General features: G+C 45.5%; 2 protein-coding genes across 13 annotated transcripts in view; one reads left to right on the top strand and one right to left on the bottom strand.

Moving 5' to 3' along the window:
* The window catches only part of Pcif1 (Phosphorylated CTD-interacting factor 1), a 145,330-nt gene extending 143,237 nt beyond the window's left edge, over positions 1-2,093 (bottom strand). Inside the window, exons 1-2 of one of the 3 annotated variants that reach the window (XM_084590331.1) lie at positions 1,651-2,093; positions 394-538 (exon numbers count right to left, since the gene is read on the bottom strand). In XM_084590331.1, the coding sequence (XP_084446457.1) occupies positions 394-520 (127 nt within the window). In that variant the 5' untranslated portion in view covers positions 521-538; positions 1,651-2,093. The remainder of the gene's footprint in view (positions 1-393; positions 539-1,650) is intronic. The other 2 variants (XM_084590333.1, XM_084590332.1) reach the window with 2 other exon arrangements.
* Positions 2,094-2,477: 384 nt separating this feature from the next.
* Positions 2,478-14,556, top strand: part of LOC146205665 (DDB1- and CUL4-associated factor 11) — a 101,535-nt gene continuing 89,456 nt past the window's right edge. For 2 of the 10 annotated variants that reach the window (XM_084590321.1, XM_084590320.1), the window contains exon 1: positions 2,478-3,067. In XM_084590321.1, the coding sequence (XP_084446447.1) occupies positions 2,916-3,067 (152 nt within the window). In that variant the 5' untranslated portion in view covers positions 2,478-2,915. The remainder of the gene's footprint in view (positions 3,068-14,556) is intronic. The other 8 variants (XM_084590323.1, XM_084590322.1, XM_084590328.1 and 5 more) reach the window with 6 other exon arrangements.

The raw sequence follows: 14,556 nt of genomic DNA, 5'->3' as shown, positions 1-14,556 counted from the left end.
CCAAGAAACATAGGGCTGAAATGAACTAACCTGAAAAGCTCAGTATGCTGAAGACCAACAAATGAGTAAGAACCAGCACGGAGTGTACACACATTGTCAAGGGTGGTGAAAAGTGCAGAAATGACAAGAGCAACAGAATACAAACCAGCTGGTTTGACGCAGAAGTCAAACACGCTAGCCCAGCATGCCATTTTCACACACATTACATATGAACATTTACAAAATGGTCCTAATGTAATTATCAACCAAAGAGATGAACAGAACAGCCACGAATAGTAGCTGCAACACAACAGCTTTAGCATCGCTTTGTCTTCCAAGCTATCAAGACTGAACTTCCAACTAGTATGCCAGTGAATTAGCATACTCGGCAACCAATTAAAAAAAACTACTCACCAAACTTCTGTTCCTCCCAGGAAGCAGCTGGCTTGCTCAGCATCTCACTCACGGCGTGATTGCGGTCCAAAAGTGCCTCATCCCGTGACAACAGGTTTTGAAAACGAGCATCAGACATTTCAGGCATTCAAGTCATTACTTCGCCCTGCACAAGATTAAATGGTTTGCAAAATGCACTCAAAGATACCTGAATGTGTACACCCTGGATATCCATGCTAAGTCTATGTTATATGGGATGATACAGAAAATCTGCTACCATAGAAGAAAGCCCTGGATAAATTTGCAAGTGCAGGCAACATTTAGAGTGAACAGAGGGAAGCGAAAAACCACAAAACACACTGCTGTGCATTAAAGTATGCCACAGAATGAGAAGCTCAGAAGCACCTAATAACAGCCTCGCTTAAACATTTCTATTGGAAGCAAATAAGCATCTGTTCAAGCACATTCCCAATTATTTTGTTCCACTCCTCCAGATTATGGTTACGTACCTGACAAATGTGCACACCCCAATAAGCACAGCAATCTCACTGAAGTCCAGGTATAAAGCTGAGCACCAACACCACAAACAAGCAACAGCATTATCGCGGTTGTCAGGCAGCGAATTTAACATGTTGTTGCTTGCTTTTAATCCTGCTGTTGTGTGTTGGGTTTTATGGCATGTGGGCAGCTGTAACACTAATGCGCCAAACTCACTTTAATCCCGCGTAATGAACTGTAGCGGATCTGTAAAAAGCCACTAATCGCCGACGAAAAGTCTGCAGTAGACGTCTTCTAGTACAGCCTTTTCGTCTCAAACGCAGTTAAAAAAAAAAAAAAAAAACGCATGGGCATGTTTCGAAAATTACAACACGGAAGCGCACTAGCACAGAAATACCTAGAAAAAAAAAAAAAAAACAACTGAAGCAAGCGCGCTTAAGCATTTCAATCTCTCTCTCTCGCAGCACTCTCAAAGACTACGGAAGTGAACGGGTAATCCTACATTACATTAATATCGCACGACACACACTGCAATTGCATAAATTCATTGTTGTCTTCACGAAAAGCCAACGCAAATAAATATTCTCCCTGCTCTAGTGTCAGCGAGATGACTTATGAACGGCAACGCAGACACAGATCTGAATTCATCCCGCCAAATCAATATCTAGTAAAGCTAGAGCGTTTCTTACAACCACCAACATCAAGAACGATCACACGCACTCGTAAACTAAGCATCACAGGAAGAACTCAGTTTTAACAGCAGTCATCGCAAAAACTTACTTGTGTGAAAGGCTGTTAGATACAATGTTCGCCAGTCTCAGCTGAAGCGTCAACTCGGTAAACGGGACATTTACATCGTACTTATTGGTTCTATATGCTCCTATGAAGCTAACACCAATAATATTAACTACCATCGCTCTTACTTGATTACTTAGAACACTGTGATGAATGGCAAAGTGTCAGAGACGCTTTCTGCAACTACTTTAGCGTTGACGCGAACGGGCACGATAATGTACACAAACCCACGTGTGTTTAGCTCAGTCGTTCAGCAGTTGTATTTGCATGGAGACACAGAAGCACACGGATGCACTATAAACATGCAGCCATAACATTTGTGCACTTATTGCACCAAGCACCAAACGACTGCCAGCATACAAAAATCGGCAAATTCTTATTTCGTCGACGACGTCGACTTGCGCTCGGTTACACAAACGCCATTTGCCTGTCTGGACAAAGATGACATCACGTGACCTGAAGGAAGCGCTGCTGCTATAGCGGCAACGAATGTTACGCATAAAAATCTGCAACAATCCTAAATAAAGTCAAAACACCTTCATCAAAATTTTTAACAATAAATAATTACCTATAACGTAATTATATGCGATTCCGTCACCATTCTGCTTGCTGCACTTTAATAGTGCAAATGATAAACATACATGAAACATATGCGTTACAGTTGTTTCTTCCAAACGGTATAATTTTACTGATTATCACGCCATATTTACTTTAATAAGTGTATGCGCTGCTTCAGCGCTGATGCTGATAAAAGAGCCATTTGTTTAACCTACACCAGCTACAGCAGTGCAGCAAAAATTATTGCACCAAGATTTTCTATACTGGTGTAGCTGATGTAGGTTGTTAAACTTTCTTGTGCAGAGAACAGATATTTGTTTGAAGAGCATGACAAACTATTACTCTAAGTGGAGAAAAAAACCCAGTTATAGGCATCTTAGACATACCTTTTTTTATTTTAGGTTTTGCTTTTGTTTATGTCGGTGTGCGTCGTTCGTCTGCGTGGTTCGGCCGTTCGGCCAGTTCGGCTACGGTAGTTCGGCTTCTCGGCTCGGCTAGCTCGGCGGCGTTGCGTTCCATTCCAGCAGTGAGCTGTTTGCGACAGCAGGTTGTTTGTGTTCTGTATAGCTGCAGCTGAGATAGTACAGGCTTTGGTAGCTCTGCTGGTTCATTTGAGTCTGAAGATAGCTTGCGGGCTGGCTTATTTCGTAACAGCTAGGATTTAATCAGTGCAATCACACTGAAATGACTGCATGAGCTTAACTGGTTCTTCCTCGGGGAGGATGTGTGAGAGGCCCTCGTCGGAAAGTGCCAGCAGACGGAACAGCGAGAATCCTGGCCGTTATAGGGCTTTGCGCACCGACGATCCTAACTACGCAAGGGTTCTACAATTTCTACTGAGGAGGTACGTAACAAGCTCATTCTCATGTGCAAGTAAATTTGTTTGTGGCACTATATTATGCTTCTTATCTTTATTATGCTGCTTGCGCATCGGCATCGCCTTTGCGGCGCAGTTCTATTCTGTGCGCGTGCCATGTCGGGTGCGTTGCGAAGGGTACGTGGTCGATGCGTTCTAGATTTGGTTGTGTAGCCATGCAAGGCAGTCTTCTCGACTACCGAATGACTACTAAATTCATTTGCTTCATCCGCTAAACAAATAACTCGCCGATCGCACCATAATTTTAATGTGCCATGAGTGCCATTCAGTCAGTACGAGACGGCGCGGGAATTGTTCTGAGGAAAATTGGCTATGTTTGTGTCTGCATGTGTAGAGAAAGAGACGATCAGAGAAGACGATTTTTTGTTCTCATGTTCGCTTTTCATCTCATAGATGCCACTTCTCTTTGGACTTCATAAATGAATTCTTCTGTGGATTGCCCATTTGACGCGTTGGTAGTAAACTGCATGGTTATCTATGCTTTCCTGTCACAATTATGCGAACTATCAGGACATTCGCTTGTTTGCTTTTTTTTTTTTTTTTTTTTTTTTTTTTTTTTTTTTTTTCAATGGGTTGTCCAAGGAGTTTCATTTCGAGGGAAGGGAGCTCCGAAGCTCACTTAGTTCATTGGCTCAGTTCAGTGTCGCACGAATTGTGAATTGCTTTTCACAAATGCCACTAAGGACCCATTATACACTAGTTGTTCAATGCATGTACCGTCTTTACCAAAAATAACCAGACTGCTTCTTCCATTTCTCAGTCCGGTAGCGGAGAATTCGTACCACTTCTGAAGCTGCAAATCTGTGCAAAGTAAAGGCTAGCTCCTGTCCTCGCATCTGAACAAGTAATGCTCCTCTGGGAATTCACGTTAGCTTATAATATATGCGAGAAGCAAACCATGCAGCCTTGTTACTTTCGGCAACGACGGTACAAATATAATGAATGCATTCAATGCGGTAACACACTTATGTGCAGCTTGCGTACATGCAGAACGAAAAAACATATATTTGGAAACTTACCTTAAATGCTGCAAAGCTGGGAATAATATGTTCCTGTGCGGTGCTCCTTCGAAGTGAACACGTCGCACCACATACCGTTAAAATCCGCGCGAAGTGGACGTTCCCGATGTATGGCTACATATGGTTTGCATTGATCAACTGAAATGTGTACCTGAAAAAGGAGCCCATTTGTGATTTGATCATAAATGCCGTGATTTTACAAAAGCGCAAAAATGCGCCAAGCTTCGAAGTGTACGCCTATCAACTTCATGGGAAGCCGTAATCAGAAATGACATTTCAGTGTGTTGTGTACCTACATTGCCTGTAATTTGCATTTTCTTATAGGCGTATGAAATAAACTGGGACTTGTGATGTGTAAGGAATTAGCGAACTTGGCTGCGCATGATTGCTTTTTTCATGCTTTGGAAGAAAGTACTTATTAGGTCTTTTTCGAGGCTGATAGAGTGAAAAACTTGTCTCACTGCGTCGGCAAACTGACAGTATAAATTTAAATCCACGTCTTCTGGAGCCATCCCTTATTAGAAGTTTTCATTTTGTTTACAATCCTTTGGTGCCCGAAACTATGCAGCATGTCTGGGAAGTAATGATACAAAGCTAGCATGATTGTGGATAACTTTTATTCACAAAACTTAACCTCAAAAAGAGTTTTATTACATTCCTCCATATATTTCCTGCTATTATCTAAAAATGTGTCTTGTCTGGGAGCCAGTGTTTGTAACTGTGGTCATAGTAGTCTTCTGTCTGCTTTGTAAACAGCATCATGACTTCTTGTGTCACTTCATTATTGGCAACCGTTTTTCTACTAGACATTTAAAGTCACTAAAAAATTGTGGGGGTTTAAGCGATAGCGGGAAAGCTGTGAGTGTTGCAGCGATATCCCCTGTAGCAACGCCTTTTCGATCCGCCAGTTTATTCATACTTTTTCTAATGGTAAGCACCTCCACCTAATCAGGTCAAGGTCTACTTTAATTTTTTTTTCTTGTAAATTGTAAATCGGGTTATAGACCAACACCGTGTTTACAAACAAAGGGGACGCTCGCGGCGCCGCAGCCAACTGGGGATGAAAAATAGCGTTGGCGTCCATAGGAATACATGGAATCTAAATATTCCAAAGCAGGTTTCTCATTTCACGGGGCACCTGTGTGTCGTTATTCGATACAAAGCAACTTTGAACATCCTAGAACAGATCGTCAAAATATGAAGTCTCATTATCGAGGCGAAGGCGACCCGTAGAAATGCATGTAAACACAACTTACCGGAACATTTTTCTCATTTCGCAGAGCATCAGAAGTGGTGGCCTGTCGTTAAACGTTGACCAGCGCTTTCAAGAAGTGTGTGATAAAGTATGGGGCGTCATTAAGGAGGCAGTCTACTTTTAAAACTCCCCGAATAACCTGTATTACGAATCCAGACACCGCCAAAAGTCAAGCTGGGTGTAGCGAATCGCGCAGTTTTGCTTACACTCTGATATGCTGCCGCTTAGGGTAAATAAGCTTGATAATACTGTCGCTCCAGGATACGTGCTAGACAGAATTACATTTAAAAAGCAGTTGTCAAACGCCATACGACAATATGAACCGAACGTGATTCGCTCATTGCAGCAGACGACAGCGTATCTAGCGATACCCACCGCGGGCGCCTCCAGCTCCGGAGCGTCTGCTAGCGACAGCGCCGGTGGCGCATTGCCGTCTGCAACTGTGCGCGGTCAGTTTATCGTGCTGTGAGCGGTCCGCAAGTCGTCAGACTTGCAGTACTTGCAAGAGAATATAGTGTGTCATGCACCATGACGTCGGGGTGTCGTACAAGACGTTCACCAAAAAATGAGAAGGGTTCAACGCTGCTGAACCGAGCAAAATGTTGCGGCAAGTTGTGTTTACATGTGTTTCTATGGGTCGCCCTCCCAATTCGCACCCGCATACGTTTCGCGGTGTTTTAAAAATAGTTCGCCTCGTTAATGAGTTTTGATACTTTCGTGATCTGTTCTAGGATGTTCATGGTTGCTCTGTACCGAATAACGACGTCACAGATGACCCGTGAAATTAGAAAACTGCTTTGGAATATTTCGCTTCCATGTATTCCTATGGGCGCTAAGCCTTTTTTCACCCCCAGTCGGACCACGCTGGCGATAGAAGCGTCACCGCATCGTGCTTACGTCACATATCGGACCAACACCGATCTGTGACGCAAGCGCGAAGCGGTGGCGCTTCTATCGCCAGCGTGGTCCGACTGGGGGTGAAAAATAGGCTTAACGCCCATAGAAATACATGGAAGCGAAATATTCCAAAGCAGTTTTCTAATTTCCAGGGTCATTTGTGATGTTGTTATTCGGTACAGAGCAACCATGGACATCTTAGAACAGATCATGATAGTATCAAATCTCATTAACGAGGCGAAGTATTTTTAAAACGCCGCGAAACGTATGCGGGTGCGAGTTGGGAGGACGACCCATAGAAACACATGTAAACACAACTTACCGCAACAATTTACTTGGTACAGCAGCGTTGAACCCCTCTCATTTTTTGGTGAACGTCTTGTATCATGCCCTGACATCATGTTGCATGGTACACTACATTCCCTTGCACGTACTGCAAGTCTGAAGACTTGCGGGACAGTTCACAGCACGATAAACTGACCGCGCACAGTTGCAGACGGCAATGCGCCACCGGCGCTGTCGCTAGCAGACGCTCCGGAGCTGGAGGCGGCCGCGGTGGGTATCGCCAGATACGCTGTCGTCTGCTGCAATGCGCGAATCTCGTTCGGTTCATATTGTCGTATGGCGTTTGACAACTGCTTTTTAAATGTAATTCTGTCTAGCACGTATCACTGGAGCGACATTTACCCTATGCGGCAGCATATCAGACTGTAAGCAAAACTGCGCGATTCGCTACACCCAGCTTGCCTTTTAGCGGTGTCTGGACATAACACAGGCTATTCGGGGAGTTTTAAAAGTAGACTGCCTCCGTAATGACGCACCCTACTTTATCACACACTTCTTCAAAGCGCTGGTCAACGTTTAACGACCAGCCACCACTTCTGATGCTCTGTGAAATGAGAAAAATGTTCCGGTAAGTTGTGTTTACAGTCGTGCCCCGTCAATATGACCCCCGTTAATATGGACGACCCGAATTATGGACAGTTTTTCTGGGGACGAAACGTTTTCAGTGTATTTATGCCTCGTTAATATGGAAACTCACTGTCTGGACAATGGACAGGGGAAGAATGCACACGGCCCACTTGGGCCCATGTATTTTTGTCTCGGTAATATGGACAGTGCTTGAAAAAAAAGCAGAGGAGTCCGAACGCAAGTTAAAGAAGGGTACGCCGCCCGCGAACCTACGCGACAGCCGATACAGCCGGATGTCTGAACGAGTCCTGTGCGGTTGGAAAGAACCAAAGCGGGCGTGTTGCCATTTTAGAGGGGGGAGGGGGGGGGGGCGCAAGAGCGAAGAGGAGCGTACACGGCAAACCGAGGGTCGGCGTAAGAAAGACCCCGAAAGGGGGGAACCAGGAGATTTCTGGGTGCAGCGGCAGTGCCGCCGCAGTCGGAAAAACAGCCACATGTGGTTGCAATAAATTCTGTTAAACGTGAAAACAGAGGCCGGTAAAAGCGTAAGAAAGAAATGACAGGAAGAAAGACAAACGCCTACAGTGGCGGCGGGAACTGAAGTTTTCTTTCCCAAAGCACAGTATGTGTTCCATGAAGCCGTTAACGCTTTTCGGTGAGAGTTAAGACGCACTCACAAAGTAGGGCGACAAACGAAAGGCGATGTACGAGCACGCAACCGTTACCGGGCGTCCCGTCCCGTCCTGGACACGCTTCGCGCTTCCCTCTCATGCTCCTGGTTTTCGTCCCTGTTACGCTGCCGAACTGACATTTTGCGCCTCAGGCCCGCAGGTCGGCTTCGCTTTGAGTCAACGATGCAGCCTTGACAAGGTCTGAGCTCTTCGTAGTCAGCTTGCCGTCGTTCTAAACTGTACTTCAGTTTGCAGTGTTTGTTTTATAGAAACACATAGAAACGGCGCCAAGAAGATGGGATGTTCGATAGCTTTCTGCATAGCAGCTTGCCAACTTCACTCCCTCGCTTCCTTACAAAAACAGTGCAAGGCAAAAAAGAGAGTATCAGAAGAACGGAAAGGCAGAAAGGTTGACTAGGCAAGAAAGTGCAAAACATCAGGAGTCTGTAACCCTCAACTTGAGTCTAGATTTTGGCACGGCGGGAGTTAAACGCAAAAGAAGAGAGCTGAACGTAGGCGCGTAGCAAGCAATCTGTGAATACAAGCGGCAAAAGCAATCTCAGTCAATCCAAGCCGTGAGGGACTAGTATCGACAGCTCAGCTGTTTCCTCGCCTCAGGAGAATCTCAAGCAGCTACTTAGCGGCTACTCTGCTCAGTGAAGAGGCCATTTTGGAAGTGGCGGTGAGTAGAGAACCGGACGCTGATTCATCGGCCAGTGAGGAGTTCGTGCACGAAAGTTAGACCAACACAAAGCCCACCATCACGGGTGTCATGGTACGCTAGTCGCTTCAGACTGCATTACAATTTTTCGAAGACAACAATGATAAGGATAATGCACTCAAAATTGCCAGTGTTTGTCAAATTTTGAGTCCAGTGCACGCCGTTATCTACAAAAGCATCCATTAATTACAATTCTTTTTTCTCAATAAAATCCGTTTCGTTTTTATTCATGACTCGTTATTATGGATGACTCGCTTTATGGACAGTTTTGGTCGGAAACTAAAGTGTCCATATTAACGAGGCACGACTGTACATGTATTTCTACGGATCGCCCTCCCAGCTTGCACCCCCATACGTTTCGCGGTATTTTAAAAATACTTCGCCTCGTTAATGAGATTTCATACTTTCATGATCTGTTTTAGGATGTTCATAGTTGCTTTGTACTGAATAATGACATCACAGGTGCCCTGTGAAATGTGAAAACTGCTTAGAAATATTTCGGTTCCATGTATTCCTATGGGCGCTAACCCTATTTTTCATCCCCAGTCGGCTGCAACGCCGCGAGCGCCTCCTTTGTTTGTAAACACGGTGTTGGTCTATAGGCAACCTGCAGTGGCCAGGCGGCGCTAGTGAAGTGTAGCGTTCAGCGCCGCCAACGGCGGCGCCGAGTAATCTGAGGCGGCCGGCGCGGTCGGGTTGCGTTCGCGTTGTACGGCGGGAAGCATCTCGGCTCTCATTTCCTGCGGTTTTAAGGCAATCGAATGTCTTCAGAGCTACTTCCGAACACCAATACTGGCCGGGTTCGAACCCGACCACGGCGGCTGCTTTTCGATGGAGGCGAAACGAAGTGGCGTCCGTGTGCTGTGCGATGTCAGCGCACGTTAAAGATCCCCAGGTGGTCGAAATTACTCCGTAGCCCTCCACTACGGCTTCCCTTTCTCTTTCCACTTTCACTCCCACCCTCATCCCTTCCCTTACAGCGCGGTTCAGGTGTCCGCAGAGCAAGTGTGACAGATACTGCGCCTTTCCCTTCCTGTGAACCAATTATTATTATTATTAAAGGACACCGCCTGTTCGAGAATGGTCATGTTTAGAACGTGAACGGTGTCGACGTCACCGCGAAGTGCGCGCCGCTCGCGACGCAACACCCGCGCGCACAACTCTGAATTTCGCGTGAGTAGACGATTTTTTTTTTGGTAACGAAATTCATTGTCTCAGGGCATCAGTCGGATATGTGATGCTGAATTAAGAAATCATTAAATGAATGAAAAATGTTGTAAACGTAGCTTTTCATTTACTTATTGCGTTCACACCTCATACCCAAACATTGAAAGCATATAGAGAGCCTAAGAAGAGATTGATCCCCGTTACTTTTTTGTTCTTTGTGTTTGATTAGAGCAGCATAATTTCCTCGCGGTTTCGCTTTACAGTTTAATATCATGACGAACACTTTTCTTCATGGTGCACTTTTCGACAGTGCTGTGGAGGATACAGGAGGCATGGTGCGGTACCCGCTACGGATGTCGTGTCGATTGCAAGCACTGTGTGCTTGTAGCGTGCGTTAAATGAAACCTGGCATTTAGTCGCGGAGGCCCAGGCCTCCGTCCTATATGCCTGCGTGCCGTGGGCGGGGAGTAGGGTCCCCTACATCGTTCGAAAACCACAGCTCTTAACAAAAACAACAACAATGGTATGCATTTTGTTCCTCCATACCTCAAGCTTGGGGAAAGGCGGCAGGAAATGCCGGCACTCAATGGCAAAGTTTCCGTAAATGAGATCGTTAGAGTTAGGATTTTTTACTGTTGCTACTAATGATGGAACGGTCTATCGTCTGGGACAAGAAACTCTTGAGCAGCTTGAGCAGTCGGTGCAAGAAATGTTTGGCGCGGAACGATAGAACGAAGTTCCATGCTCCGCGTACACAGTATCACGGGCCGCCACACTCCACCACTTCAACTTTTTCAGCACTTTAAGAACAACCAACCAACCAATTTACATATAAATATGCGTATTCAAATCTAATTGCAAGTTTCGAACATATTTTGGCTTTGTGGTTCCAAATAGAAATCTGGCATTAGAAATCTGGTTCACAGATCGACGGGCATTTTTTTTTTATTTCGCCTCCGATGAAATGCGGCTGGAATTCGATGCTGCGGCTATGCGACTGTGTTGCTTTCCCGGACGTTACGTTCTTTAAAAGGACAATGCCACTCGATCTTCCACAGCATATACCAGTACACGCCAGATTTTACACCGCGGAGCGCGTACTGAGGAGAGTGCCCAACCAGCGTGAGATTCGCCGAGTCAGAAATTTATACCGTTTCCTCAGCACAACGGGCAAGCGTCTTATTTTAGCTCCTTGGCGTCTGTACGCCATTGGATCCATACCAAAACGAATTTCAGTCGCATTACTCTCTCACAGCCACTATCCACTTCTCTCATCATTCTCCCCAGGTTCTCCTAGCAAGCCGTATGCTTAGGTTTCTTTCGTGACTATGGCAGTCTTTCTCGTCGCCCCTGCACTTATTTTTATTCTTGTTCACATGCACAGTAGTCGAAGCATCGCACGAGACCATTGAAGTCACTAAATGAGTAAATTACACTCACTGAGATAACAAAACGCGAACGCAGGAGGAACACAGCGGCCGCAACATACATGGCGTCAGCTTCTGCGCTGCCTCAGTATTAGCCCCCGTCGGCCGCCACCAGGTAGCGCCACACGTCTTAGCAAACTCCATTGCAGGTTGCCTATGGTGCTGTGAGCAGTCCCGCAAGTCGTCAGACTTGCATTACTTGCAAGAGAATGTAGTGTGTCATGCAACATGACGTCGGGGCGTCATACAAGATGTTCACCAAAAAATGAAAAGGGTTCAACGCTGCTGAACCAAGCAAAATGTTGCGGTAAGTTGTGTTTACATGTATTTCTATGGGTCGCCCTCTCAACTCGCACCCCGATGCGTTTCGCGGTGTTTTAAAAATACTTCGCCTCGGTAATGAGATTTCACACTTCCACGATCTATTCCAGGGCGTTCATGGTTGCTCTGTACCAAATAACGACATCACAGATGACCCATGAAATTAGAAAACTGCTTTGGAATATTTCGCTTCCATGTATTCTTATGGGCGCTAAGCCTATTTTTCACCCCCAGTCGGACCATGCTGGCGATAGAAGCGCCACCGTATCGTGCTTACGTCACAGATTGGTGTTGGTCTATAAGAAAGCAAAGGCGCAGTATCTGCCAGACCTCTCACTGACACCTGGACCGCGCCGTGAGGGAAGGGAGGAAGGTGGGAGTGAAAGCAGAGAGTGAAAGAGGTCCTGTAGTGGAGGGCTACAGAGTAATTTCGGCCACCTGGGGGCCTTTAACATGCACAGACATCGCACATTTTGCAAGGGTGGCTGCTCCTGGTCCTACAGGGCTGGGAATGGTAGGCTGCTAGCCTACCATCGGTGGTTGTACCTGTTGGAGGTTGTCATCAATGCATGCACGTCACGCCTTTGAAAGGCTGCTGTGTGTCCTAGCTTTCCGTTTTTTGCTGCCGGCCGCCATCTCCTATCTCCTAGGGGGAGATCTGAGTGGGCCGGCACAAACACTCCCCAAGATAAGGAAAAAAATCTCTGGGCAGGGTCTGAGCAGATAAGATATACCCCACCCTGGAGGGGGGTCTTTTGTATTCAACCCTTTTTTGGCGGGCCCCTTACCTGTATTTTATCTTGTGCCCTTTTTTTTTTTTTTGCTAAACTTGCTGTGTTCATTGTTTCCCTGACTGGCAAAGAAACGTTAGTGGGTCAGAAACGGCTGTCTTGTGTACTTCTTCATTCCTGTTATGCTGCGTACAGCTTGAAACAGTCAACATTGCTCTCGACGACCCTCCATCGCCTGTGTGAATGTGTAAGTTCGGGAGTGGGGGCGAGTTTGCCCGGCCCATGACGTCATGCACCTGCTTTCCACATCCATCCTCGCCAGAATCCTCCGTGTGAACACCCCTTTAAGTTGGTTTGGGGAAAGGTAGGTACAGTATGCTTTTGGGTTGACGCCACGGAATCGTGGATGCCTACACTTAATCAGGTCAAGGTCAAGTTGTTATATTTTTTTCTAAAACTAGGCCTGGAGGAAAGAAAGGAGCAGCATGCTTGTGGGTAGACACCATGGGATTGTGGACACCAACACTTACTTAGGCTAAGTTCACACTTGAAGGTCAAACTCCTGGCCACAGTGAACTTGGCTTTACCTAGCCAACAGGTCCAGGCTATATGGAGAATGCTCAAAAATGGCATTCTTCAATACTTTGTGAACAAGTTCATGCAACTCCTTTGCTATCACGTGCTCATTCCACCAAAGTTCATCTTGAATTTTCCAAACACCATCGGTGCCAATCTTGCCTCCTAACAATTCACTTCACCTCTTCTCCACAGTCTATCGCACAATATCTTCAGGACATTTCATTGAGACGTACAATGTCACTGTAGACAGCACAAACCTATCTGTAAACCTCTTGTAGTGGTGCACATCTTTCACTCAGCAAATGTATCACAGGTCACACTTCGCATTTGGCTGTAATGAACACTTTGCAAAACTCTGGAAGTCAGCTTCTCTGCACAGCGAAAAGCTCTTCGCAGTGGCGGCCAAACCTGTTTTGAGGGCAGAAACAGGGTGCTGTGCAGAAGTCTCTTGTGACAATAATGGCCTTTCCATTTTCTGCACCCGACTGCCACAGATACCATTCATAATGCCCATTCCCTCCGTTTTTCAGTAGCGAACGAGTACTGCTGCTTGTCTGGTTCATGCACGACATGAGGCTTGATATAGAAGTATTTTGCACCGCACCCAGCTTGTGCCCTAATAACGGGTTACGCCGCCATGGTAAAGGGTTTTTTTTGCTATGCAGGAAAACTGACTTATGGAGTTTTGCAAAGGGTCCCTAGATCCTTTGCAAAACTTTGTATATCATCTTTCCCGCATTGCAAAAACCCTTTACCATGGTTGTGGGGCCTTTCATAGCGGCTGAACTTAGGTGAGATACTGAAAACGCATATTTTAAGCCTTATGTTATGCTTGATCATGGCCAGAAGCATTTCTTCGCATTTCTTCGGTGAGGGTGAGTGGGCCTGGGAAGTGATGGCTTGGCAACTGCTCTGAATCCCTTAATCACGACAGAAACAAAAGACAGAGGCATGCAGGGAATGATGTCTTCAGTGCTGCATCCACTTTCTGCTCCCAAAACAGGTTTGACTGCCATGGTGAAGGGGGTTTTGCTGTGTAAAGAACTCAATATTCAGAGTCTTACAAAGGGTTCATACGGATAAGCATAGACATTTCTTAAGCATGCTACTGGGCCAAGTGCTAGAAGCCAGAGTGGACAGAAAGCGTAAGGTTCAATGTTTATATGGCAGCATGGTTTTATTGGTTGCCGTGCATAGTATTCATACTTTCTGGGCATGCCTTATACTTCTGGACACTGTATACCTGAAATATCTTTCACAAGGTTATATAGTACTTAAGAGCGAAATAAATACCATGTGATAAATATCACTGTATTGACTACGTTGAGGTTTGCTTGCAAAATATGCCTAGTAGACTGTTCACTTCCTGATCTGAATGTGGGGTGGCAATAAACAATACTCAATGTAGTAGTAGTTCAGAGACTTGATTTCACAGCAGAAATCAGCCACTAAACATGAGCTTCTTCTGCCACACCAGCCAAAGAAGCCAAAAGTATTTGGAAGCAATAAAAGCATTGGGGATTTTTTATTGTTGTATTTATTAATCAACAGTATAATTTAATGTAAAGACGGAAAGGCAGTATGCCACCACTGATATCTGTATGTTGCTTGCACTGCTCTCACAAATATGCTACAACAGCAGCTATATTTCAAGGAAAATAAAAAAAATCAGTAATTACTGGATCCATCCAAGTGTAGCCATATGGCTTCAAGGTAGAATTACTGGGGACACTTAAACAATGCCTTTAAGAGTATG

Source organism: Amblyomma maculatum, chromosome 1 (assembly GCF_055883805.1).
Source record: "Amblyomma maculatum isolate TAMU_Amacu chromosome 1, ASM5588380v1, whole genome shotgun sequence".
In the NCBI taxonomy this organism is placed as follows: Eukaryota; Metazoa; Arthropoda; class Arachnida; order Ixodida; family Ixodidae; genus Amblyomma; species Amblyomma maculatum.
This window is presented reverse-complemented; position numbering and strand designations above follow the sequence as displayed.